This window comes from Protomyctophum bolini, assembly GCF_963924005.1.
Source record: "Protomyctophum bolini genome assembly, chromosome: 22".
Lineage (NCBI taxonomy): Eukaryota > Metazoa > Chordata > Actinopteri > Myctophiformes > Myctophidae > Protomyctophum > Protomyctophum bolini.
This window is the reverse complement of record NC_137883.1, coordinates 17811294-17823477: the sequence shown is the minus strand read 5'-3', so window position 1 is coordinate 17823477 and position 12184 is coordinate 17811294. Positions and strand designations below refer to the sequence as shown.

The 12184-nt window shown below is 43.2% G+C and overlaps 1 protein-coding gene across 1 annotated transcript; it reads left to right on the top strand.

Moving 5' to 3' along the window:
• The first annotated feature begins 5308 nt into the window (after positions 1-5308).
• gdnfa (glial cell derived neurotrophic factor a) lies at positions 5309-11353 on the top strand. Its single transcript, XM_080756677.1, has 3 exons — positions 5309-6137; positions 7041-7270; positions 10135-11353. The coding sequence occupies exons 2-3, from the start codon at positions 7066-7068 to the stop codon at positions 10701-10703; spliced, it is 774 nt and encodes a 257-aa protein (XP_080612803.1). The 5' UTR covers positions 5309-6137; positions 7041-7065; the 3' UTR covers positions 10704-11353.
• Positions 11354-12184: the final 831 nt, after the last annotated feature.

The following is a 12184-nucleotide window of genomic DNA, read 5'->3' as shown; positions in this document are numbered from 1 at the left end:
GCAAGAGAAGACATGAATAGAGTCTGACATTAAACACAATGTATGAGATAAACAATTATTGAATATTTCACAAACTCCAGGAAACATAATTTGAATGTTTGGATTGAGGAGCTGTTATAGTATGTCCGATAATGTGTTGCAGTATGGGGGCTAATAATAGCATGAGTCCCATGTGGATCTCGGTATGACTTCTTTACTGTACGATATGTCTCCAATTTTGTGCAAGATTTCAGCCTGATCCAAACCTCATTGACTGTGTTGAGGTACTTCTTGGCCTACTGACACTGTGAAAGAGAGTTGCTGATTGGTCCGGCGGTTTGCGAGATTAGGCCCTGACAAACAAAAACAAATTTGTAGACACCTTGCCTCCGACATATCCACAGCGTAACTAAATAGTCAACCATAAGCAACAACCTATACTTGGGATTACTGATGTCATTCGTGTAATATTCTCTCTCTCTCACACACACACACACACACACACACACACACACACACACACACACACACACACACACACACACACACACACACACACACACACACACACACACACACACACACACACACACAGCAGAATGCCTGTCATTAAAAATGAAGGTGCTCATCCCAGCCATGACATAGCTAATGAAACAAGGGCCTTCTGTCTCAGTGACTGGCGTCTTCCTCACACCCCATGCGGTGGTGATTCATTCAGCTTACTCATGTTACTGCAGCAAACAAATTAATATTTCATATAGCTACTTGAGTATTCCGTCTGAGGGAGGTACGACCCCCATGATGTCCCCCCCATCCCTCAGTCTGTGCTGTGTCTGTGCACATAAAAGAACCCTCTGAAAGCGTTCTATTTTTGGTGACCACTACCTCCTCCACTCTGTCCCTATCAGACACCCATGCACAGTTTGGTGTCACTACTCTGAGAAGGCTCTGTAACAATGCTGCCTCTGTCTGTCTATGCACCAAACAGTCCATGTTCCTCTTGCTTCAGACACCAGATTCAATGACTTAATGTCTGAACTCTGATACTACGTGAGCTCATTTACACACACTCTCTGATACTAATGCAGTAAGTCAGGAGATAGAGGGGACACTTGTGAAACAGAAGGTTCCCGTTTCAATCCCCGGCTCTTCCTGCCTACGGGTCGGATTGTCCTTGAACAAGACACTGAACCCTAACTTCAGCAGGTTGTGTGTGAATAAATATGTGAATGAAATGCACTTGTCTCAGTGACCGAATGGCCCATATATGGAGTTATTTGTCAGGCATGCCCAAATATGGAGTCTATGCATATTTGTGATGTAAGAAAAGGCCAGCCCGGGCAGGGGCCCTGTTCAGAGCCCGGGCAGGGGCCCTGTTCAGAGCCCGGGCAGGGGCCCTGTTCAGAGCCCGGGCAGGGGCCCTGTTCAGAGCCCGGGCAGGGGCCCTGTTCAGAGCCCGGGCAGGGGCCCTGTTCAGAGCCCGGGCAGGGGCCCTGTTCAGAGCCCGGGCAGGGGCCCTGTTCAGAGCCCGGGCAGGGGCCCTGTTCAGAGCCCGGGCAGGGGCCCTGTTCAGAGCCCGGGCAGGGGCCCTGTTCAGAGCCCGGGCAGGGGCCCTGTTCAGAGCCCGGGCAGGGGCCCTGTTCAGAGCCCGGGCAGGACAGCCTTTTGTGCTTGTTCTGGACAACCGTGGGTTCCGACCGATTCGTCATCAGGCACTGCACTCCTTTTGTGGTGGTTCTGGACAACCGTAGGTCCGACAGACTCGACACTGGGCACTGCACTCCCTGTGGGGGTGTGGAACGTGTGTGTCGAATTTGAAGTCGGTGGTGCGCACGGTTCTCGAGTTACGTGCATTACAGCTGCACACGCGACAGACAGTGCATGGTGCATTTGTTCACTATTTGATATCAAGTATTTTGGCAAATTTTAACAAATTATCAGTGAAAATAATGAACTTCAGGTATAGTTTTTTCTTTCACAGAATGAAATATCATATTATACTGTAAGGAATTACAACTGCTGCCGTTTTAGGGCCAGCTACAAACAACAAAGTGACCATCAAAGAAAACAAAACAAAAACGTTCAGCTGTGTATCAAGAGTCCAAGTGAGTAAGATATCTTCTGTGTGGATATGGTGATGCAATCACAGGAAGTGGTCTACAAATCAGTTTTAGTTCATGTGAAATTGAGCCACGTAGAACAGACCCCCAGAAGAACCAGGTCTTCTCCAGAGGGGACAGCCCTCTCTGATTCTACCCGGTGGCTGCAAAATTCTCAACTCCACCCACACAAAAATGCTTTCAAGGTCAGCACTTTAAATCACCTTAAAGACCCACAAAGGGCTTGTAATAGGAATGTCTCCGCAGTCATATGAGTCTGACTTTTATTGCAACCCATCAATCTCTGTGTGAGTCATGTATTCAGAGCTTGTTGATATAAATATTTGTTTTCAGAATAGTTGATAGAAATAGACAAAATCGATTCGTAAGATTGTCATTTCATTTTCCCTACCAACTGCGTGTGGATGATGATGCTTTCCGTGTCAGCATTTGTATAACACAATGTGGTCTATAATTTCATGCCATGCCAAATTAATCTCTTAATCAAATTAAGAGCTAGAAATAGTGGTAACAAAACAAGACTTTGTAGCAACCTACTGAAGTAGCCACTAGCCAGTAGATCATAACCTGTGTGGTTAATAGCACTGACAAAATGAAACAAGACTAATAGCTCTAACTTGGAGTGAATGGATGAATTGACCATCTCCGGAGATACGTCATGTCATGCTTCTTACCCACCTGCAACTGTTATTTTTGGAAGTTGCTGTGCCAGTGTGGTAGGAGAGGTGCGGGGCCCGTGGGTGTCATTTTGCAAATTAGCGGCACACAGGTCTACCGGCGTATTGCGTGCTTGTCCATATTTTGTCTCACTTCATGTTTTGCTTGTCTGTTTCACTTTGGTATGAATCGGTCAAGCTGGAAGGAACTGATGTGTTATCTTTAGGCCTGTCCCCGACTGATTGGCCAAATGTTGCCTATAGTTGACTGGTAGTCGAATCATGCATGAGTCGAATCATGCATGATTCGACTGAGAGATTGGCAGTCGAATCAGTCAGATGTTTTAACGCATGTATCCATCAAAATGGTTGTGCACAGGGAATATATAATATACACAATGGTTTCTCGTTCATAAAAGGCTCATTATTGGTCAGGTCAAATTAGATAGATTTATTGTTACGCATTCTGGCAAGTTTGGCTCATGTCGGACCATTAAGGTGCTGCTTACTGCTTAGTGTCTGTATTGTTTAAAACAGGGAGCAGACATTAACGTGGTGGTGAGTTCATGTGTGACTGTCTGCAAACCTTTGCATTTCAAAGTCCTGTGTGTATACAAGGCATACTCAGAGTGTACCAGACAGTTTTATAGAAAATTCTAATGGACAGGTCACACAGACAGGTACTGTATGCAAGGAAGGACACAATAAATGACTGCCACTTGGACCTCCTAGGCAGACGTCTACTCACAGTCTGCAAGTATGACTGTGCTGAACCTGGGAAGACGTCCACACTCCACAGGTCCAAGCAGCAGTCATTTTGAAGACATCCATCTATGTAGTTAATTTGGGATGCACACACAGATTCCGACACACCAACGGACCGACATGCGGAAACAACGGTCGGACATGCGGTCAAACATGCGCTGCTCCCGTGCTTAGGGCTTATGAACTGGACTTTACACTTACACTAAGCGATGCTTCCAAGAGAGGTTCAACATGTTTGTTGAGCCTTCCACAAGATGTGGTTGTGGACCACAACCACAATTGGATAGCTACAAACTTCAACTATAACAGAAAGCCAAGCTGAAACACATCATATTCTACCATAAATCCATATATACTGTCAATCCCATCCCTATGACAGCCTGGCCAATGCTCCAAGCGTCCTTCCTGGCTCCAGCCAAGCTGAGAAATGTGTGAGCTTTGTGTGTCTGTGTACCATATTTGTGATGATTTGATTGGCTGAGCATGGAATGTGATGATGTACTGTACGATGATGAGAGTGCCCCTCACTTTACACAAGTGTGATTTTTATTTATTACTTTTCAGTCTTTTACTGATGAATTTCAGTCATCAATGTTTATATAGCTCATTGTGTATTTTGCGTATAGCTTTTTTCTTTTTGGGCTCGACTCCGTCATATACAAGCTGCTTGCACCTATATTTATTATTATTATTTGTATAGTATAGTATAGTATAATAATTATAGAATTAATTTAGACAGCCGTTTGTCATGACAGGTGATTTAGAACAGTTTTGTACTGTATGGTAAAAAGAAAAAGAAAGCTTGCTTTAAAACAGTGGTTCTCAACCTTTTCAGGCCCTGACCCCCACAAATGAATCATATTTAAACTGGGGGCCCTGACATGCACTTGGAATGTACAGTAAGAGTTCAGGCATTCAATTTTGTTTGACTTTGCAGTTGTGAAAATAGTCGATTAAAGCTTTTCTGATTGTTTGTCTCTTTCTTATTATTAGACATTAGTTTAGTTAGTTGATAACTTTTGATGCCACACTGTGGCACTGTGGCAGCCACAGTGTTCTTTTTCTTTCCTTTTTTTAGGTATAAAAAAGGACCCCCCACAATCGACCCACAGGTTGAGAACCAATGTCCCCTTGCTTTGAACACAAAGAGATTGAATGAATTATCCTGATTGGATAAATACATTCTGCAGAAGATGAAAGGGGGAACTATTTAAGTGTAAATCAGGAGGATAATGGAAAAGGTTCCTCAGTCAGGTGCCAGTGCCACTGCCACACACCATGATGTGGAGTCCTTCTTTTGTGGCCTATACCGTTTCCCGCTAGGCTCTTGGTCATAAGACACTGATTATTGAATGACCAACTGCTTCAAGGTATAATGGACTGCATGCCAGGTATATACTGTATAACTTATGTGAATTAAAGTCGTATGTAATACGCATGGTCAGTGGTCACACACCACACTTATTTACACATGTGTTCTATAGTAAATAAGTGTGCGTAAATAAGTGTGGTGGGCATCCTAATTTGAGATGTGTGTACCCAGCAGACGGAACTCGACACCGATGCGCACGGCGCGGGGAGATCAGAAACATGCATCGCAACAGAACATCTCCAAATCGCTTTCCGCATACTGAAATCGAATCCGAGGACATCAGGAGTGTGACATAATCCTCAAGACATCTCAAAACTGCGAGCCTCCGAGTGGAGCGCCAAGGGTGGCTCTTGGAGGGATGTGTGTGTGGACTTCAGTTACTCATGCTGTTTGGTCTTGCAGAGGTCGAGAGAAGAGAGGCGGACACCAACTGCTCTAAACGTCAGCGCGCGTTTAACTATAAATCTCTCCAAACCGCCTTCTGCTCCCGGTGCGGTGTAATGCGCAGGCAGCTGCAGTGCTGCACATCTGTCCTGCCATTCCAGTGAGAGAGGAGATAACGACACCACTTAACTTGGAGAACATGGAGAATAAATATTCCCCCGTCTTTTGGTCACGATATCAAGGTCAGGAATATTGGCGATTATGAAAATAGCGCCATCGCATTTGACGACCGCATACGCGCTGGATAAAACCGGCGCGTCATTTATTTTGCATATTCTTTCTAGAAGACAAGACATTGTCGCTCGTTACGCTGTTGAAAAGAGATATTCTATACATCTGCCGTGCGCGCCTCGCTTTGGCGACCCGCACTTGGCGACGCTGATGTCTTCATTTGACTCCTTCGAGTTGGAGATGGTGGAACTCTCTCGGATTTCCAACGTGGAAACATAGCATCCAATTAATCAGCGACTGTCTGTGCCACCGGAGTGCGCAACAGCACCGTGTCCATTCTCTCCACGTAGCCTACCTTTGGACTCCACGGCGTGAAAAGACGCGTGCTTTCGTGCGCCGTACAGCAGAGTATGAAAAACACAGATAGTGTTGCATTTGGCATTCTTGCCTTTGGACATTGTCAATGAATTTGAACTGTGGAAGAAAGACGTCCCTTCGCTGTTCAGCGATACACTATCCAAGCCTTCGGATAATAGTTTCAACTTGGAACATTAAATGAGCCATGTTTTTTCTTTGGATTTTGAGACTAACAACCAATTAGTTGCAGGTCTGCATGGACCAGATTTTAAGGTAAGTGACCACAGCATGACTGTTCTATTTGTTTAACACATGCAGGTGGCAAACGGAAAGTGCACGCATTCTTGCACACACTTTCTAGCAAACGACCTATCTGGATTTTAATTGCCTTTTATTTAAAGTCATAATTTAATAATTTCAAAATAATAACAATGAAACTATATTCATGAAGACAAAGACTTGCGCATGCTGTATTTAGCCTATATGCATGCAGAGCTGTTTGCAGTAGCTTACAGACTCAACATGCCACTATAAGAAGAGTCACGTAGCCTGGTCTTTGCTAATTACCATCTGGCCATATTTTATACCAATATTTAGGCTGTCATTGCGAATGGCTTCTTCAGTGCATGCATCCACCAGCGATATGTTTATTTTTTTTGCATAGCCTCGGTTTAACACAAGGCTGCGCCCTAGCCGAGACAATTCAAATCTATATAGCCTATGTCAGTATCCCAATGATTATGCTATAGTCGAAGCGAAGGTATAGCTGTGTTTTCAATGTTGAGTGATATTCTACTTTTTATATAACATGAGGAATTTAGGAGTTATGGCCATATCTCTCAATGCATGCAGCCACTGGCACAAAGTGACTGAATGATTCAAGACATGACAGATACTACCAAAGGAACCTCTAAATATGTTAAAATGCATGCATACATGTAATAACCTACTGTATACTAATGTGTTTATACTGATCACTGATCTGGCAGAACACAATAACTCACTTTGTGTACAGGCAGAATAGACCAAAGAGTTTTGTAACATGATTTTTCATAAGTCTGTTCACTTAGTAGGCCTACTACTTGTTTGTTTCAATTTGTTTTATTTGTCGTTTGTAGTTTCTATAGCTCTACCAAATGAAACACCTAATCATTTTTTTGTTTTTTTTCCTCACAGCTTCCTTCATTGGAACTAGTCTAAAATGAAGTTATGGGATGTTTTGGCCATGTGTTTGTTGCTCCTGAGCTCCGTCTCCGCAAGACCCCTCTACCAAAACCTTCAGCCAGCCAAAAGAACGTATTTCCCCAGTAGCTACAGTGATTCTTTTTCCCTGTCTGAGGAGGAAAAAGAGCCAGAGTTCCAGTCTGAAGACCACAGTCTGCACGAGATATCCATGGAGGATCAGTGTAAGGCACACTAGACATTTTTACACAATGCTTTATAAATCTTTAGATTGTGAAATAGAGACACTTGACTGGTGATTTACTTGGTCCACTTGAGGCTCATAATAGATGCCTGCAAAGTTCTGAAGATGGGACTATCAGATTCTAAACACACAACAGCAACAGTCTGAACGTTGTTCAAAGCTCCGGTAAACAAAATGCCACTGGGAATGTAACCCTAACTACTGAGGGAGAAGAGCAATTTAAAGTCTGTTTATCTCATGGTCACGTATTGTCGAGTGTTGACTTTTCGATGAGTTTTCAAGCGACAGGTTTTTTTATGATGGAAGCCTCAGATGCTAGTATTGATGGTGAGTGTATATGTTCCACCATGGCTGATGAAATGGTTTTGTCTTCCTTGACAATATCGAAATAGACAAATCAAATGCCACAGACATAAGTATTAATCAACAACTTTACAGTGTTTTGTTATGGCACAGTAAAATATTGTGTGTTAAAAACACTTGAACCCTACCATCCCCATTCTGGTTTGGAACGTTGAGCGAAAATAGCTGATCTACAAGATCACAACACAAAACGCAACATGTTGTGAGCTTCTAGATCGGCTAAGAGTTTTTTGTGCAGAGGGAAAAAAGCAGACCATGCACAAATACGTTTAAGTTATAAATAGTTAATTTATCAGTCAAACTAACATTCAGGACTTGCTTCATGTTGTCAAAATGGGCATGGCAGCTCAGATCCCATCTTCAGTAGAAGTTAGTGTCCCCAGTACCTCGTCTTGTTTATTTTCACGCATGCATGTCTGACTTGGAGACCCACAGGCTTTACACTTTCGCAAAGTGGAGAAATCATGGTTTTCCATGGTTGCCACATAAACCCTATAGCATCCCTGCATGTTCTGGGTATAATTGGCATAAAAATTGTGAACATTTTGTCAAACAATAACATATCTACAAGCTCATAGATTGGCTATTTTTGCTATTTGACGTACAACGTAGTACATTTTAGTGGCTAACCAAATTAGAGGAGGCAATCCGAACCAGATGCAATGTATTTTAGGAGAGAGGGTGAACAACACAGGAGAGTTTGAAGCATCAAGTGAGACTTCGGTGTTTATGTTCATTTTAGCTACAGCAGTGGGTAGGAATTTCTTTTGTTTAGATCAATGTGACACTATATCATCTTTACACAGTAGTAGACCTAAACCAGGCCAAGAACTAGATAAGGAATGGAACATTTTGTGATATGTTTGTCCTCTCACCTCATATTCTGTTTGTGCCATGGTGACTTCACTGATCTGTTCTGTAACCCAAGACCATTAACTATGCACTAAGGTGTAAACAACACTGCAACTCAATGGGATGTTCAGACTTTTGTTTTGTGTGTAATGTCAATGGCAAGACATGGAGTCAGTCCAAGTTCTAAACCATAGAAGGTGAGAGACTTTTCAGGGATGAGCATAGGGAGAGATGGCTCTTTTAGTGTTGAGTATTATGCCAAATACTGTTGTCAATGCAAATGCAAGATTAAGTTGCATTTAATGATTTATTTTATTGAATCTTATTGGTTGTTCAGCCTGATATTATGCCTCAGCAACGTGTCATGCAACGTGTGGCTTGACAAAAATCCTTTTCAACTGAAAAACGTGTTGTCACATTAACGTTTCACATTATATGAAATCCGTTATTGTCGAGTGCCACGTTGCAGAGGCATTACAATGCAGATGATGACGTTCAAACAAACAAACCCTCTGGTAAAGTCTGGTGGTAGTCCACCAGAGAAGAATCATAGCACATCGTGAGCTAGGTTCCACCATCAACCTCTCCATTTTGACATGACCACTTGTCTGGTCTGTCAGCAGATGTACGATACATGACATCCCTGCATGCTATCAGCTGACATACAATAAGAGGCGTCTAAATCAAAGGGAAGGGGTGTCTAAACAGATTGGCCTGGGCTCACCTGATACCCGAGTGGTGGCCCAATCAGCCATGGAACTGAGGGGATTAGATGACCTGTTCTCCAGCAGGGAGGCAGGTAAGACAGGCGAGATAGGTGACACCTCCATAGAGCGGCTGCGTTACTGACACCACCATTCGCCAGACATCACAACCTGCATAGTTGACTTCCTGACACAAATAGAACTGCACGCATTCACTCATGGAGGCGTGCATGCACACACACCGCTCGCGCACACACACACACACACACGCACACACACGCACACACACACACACACACACACACACACGTGCGCACACGCACACAGAGAAGAATGCTCCAATGGTGCTCCAATAAATATGGACTTGATGTTGCCATTTTCTAATATGATTAGCATAACATTAATTGAGTCATTAAACAATACTTTCGATACATGCATGTTGCCAGATTGTTGAATAAGGGGATAAGAAGTAAAAGGGAGATGACTCTCTAATAGGATCATTCAGAATCTATTATTGGAGGATCAAAGGCTTTACAAGTTCATTCCCTATGGGGTATGGGGTGAATGTTTTATGTTTAGAACGGAGTGAATCTGCTCTATTTTAATGTGTCACAACACGCCTATATTACTGTACTTTCTAGTCAAGTTTGAAGATTTTTTTTAAATGGAACAAAGATGTTCCAAGATACATTCAAAAGAGATTACTGAGACTAAAACAAACCTCAAACTGAACTGGAAATTGGAACGAACTTGATCTGTAACTCTGTATACAATTTATGATTGTGATAAATTGCGACAGATTACAGTTGTGTTGAGCAGTAGTACTAAATATAGCAGTTGTTTTGCAACTAGTTTGATACCTTTGTACCATGTAGTGTAAGTAGTGTATGTAGTAGCTTTAATGAGCTGCCTCTGTATCTTCCAGATGACATCACAGGCCCCTATCCAGAACAGTTTGATGATGTAATGGACTTTATAGAGGCTACCATTGGTCGACTGCGGAGGTCAACAGAGCATCATGACGGCTCTAGGGGACGAAGGGAGCAAACGAGACAGAGGGGAGCAGCAAACACAGACAGAGGAGCAGGAGCGGTGGGGAGAGGAGGACGCGGAGACAAGAGAAAGAACAGAGGAAGAGGGGGGAGTCGAGGGAGTAAAGGAGGCCGGGGTGAAAAGGGGAGGGAGAGCATATCGGTGCAGACTCGTGGCTGCTTGCTAAAGGAGGTTCACCTGAATGTAACAGACTTGGGGCTCGGATACAGGACCAAAGAGGAGTTGATCTTCAGGTACTGCAGTGGCCCTTGTGTCGATGCCGAGACCAACTATGACAAAATCCTCAACAATCTCACCCACAACAAGAAGCTGGACAAGGACACGCCCTCCCGCACCTGCTGCCGACCAATTTCCTTTGATGACGACTTGTCGTTCCTGGATGACAATGTGGTGTATCACACTCTGAAGAAGCATTCTGCCAGAAAGTGTGCCTGTGTCTGATGAAGTCATGTGTACGTGACACACTGATCAATGTGGCCATCAGTGACATTAGGCCACATTTGAGACTGGTGCTTTACCCCACAGGGAGGAAACACTCTTGGATATGGGGAAATGAAAAGGATGCTGGGGAAATACTTTTGGATGATGAGGGAGTGTGTGGTCTCTAAAGTGTCCCCTCTATGTGTCAGTGGTCAACCTGACCCTGCACCACTCTGGACAGATGGTATACTGGGTGAGTATATATAGTGGTCTCTTCAGTGTAAAAACCTCCTACAATAAACTACAGTGCGTTTAATTGTGTCAGATGCGTACCCCATTGCAAATGATACAGTTCTGTTCTGTCACACTGACAGACTTGACTGACAGTCAACCTTGTTTTCTTGAAGGTGAGACTGAAGTGGAACTCTGCTCGGAGTAGGTTGGCTCAATTTCGTTTTTTTTCCTGGGACAATTCATTTTCCCAGGAACATCGGTTTTCCATTGCTGGCTCCTTAGTCTCTAAATGAGAGCAGAGGCTTTGGGAGTGTATTCAGCTGCAGTCCAGATCACTTCCACTGCATGGACTGGATGTTTATGTTTATATTCAGAGCCAAGGGATGAAATACCACGAGGGGTTTCAAAGACTTTTGGTACAACGTACATCTATGTAAAATCCATACATTTAAATTCTATATATATCTATATATATATACACATTATATATATATGTATAAGAGATGTATTTATTAAGATTGAATTAACTTATTGTTATTTATTGCAATCAACTTTAACTTTAAAAATGTTTGTTTTCTTATTTATTTAAACACTTTGTTTGTCCTGGGTGGTGCCAAAATGGAGCACGTAGTTTCAAGGGAAATCCAGTTGGGTGAAACGCAACAGAGGTATGGCCACAGCTAATCAAACTCACCCGTAGCTCCAAACACTATTATTTCTTCTGAATTCCAGGGTATCTCAGTCCGCACACTCTTTAAGGGTGATTTATACTTGGTTGCGTGGCAATGTTGTGCACAGGACATAGCTGATCTACAAGGTCACAACGTGTCGCACTGCAACAAATTGTGAGCTTGCCGAACCACTATTTTCCGCAAGCAACATGGCACACAACTAAGTATAAATCAGGCATTATGTTTAGGAAAAGAAGCATGAGTAGTGCAGAGAGAGGAATGGACCAATGTAACCTTTTCAACCCAACTCATCAATTGATTTGAATCATTTTGAGGGATGCAGGGTTTGAGTGTTTTTTGACAGTTCGCTGGCACCAGAGTACCAGTCTGAGACATTTTGGGGCTCAGGGATCTGGGAACGATGAGTCACTTGCTGCTGCTCACCCACCCTTCACAGTGCCAGGGTAGTGACTCCTACACTAACCATGGCATGCCATTATCTGTTTACAAAGAGAGAGAGATCCTTGGCTCTTCTGTTCATTTTTCTAGCGTATAATAGTAAATAATAATAGATATTCTAGGATTATCTTTGTGATT

What these genes read in the sequence shown, in the direction of transcription:
- gdnfa (XM_080756677.1), top strand. Translation starts at nt 7,066, where the DNA reads ATGAAGTTATGGGATGTTTTGGCCATGTGTTTGTTGCTCCTGAGCTCC. An exon ending in GATATCCATGGAGGATCAGT is followed by an intron (nt 7,271 to 10,134) that starts GTAAGGCACACT and finishes TGTATCTTCCAG; the next exon opens with ATGACATCACAGGCCCCTAT.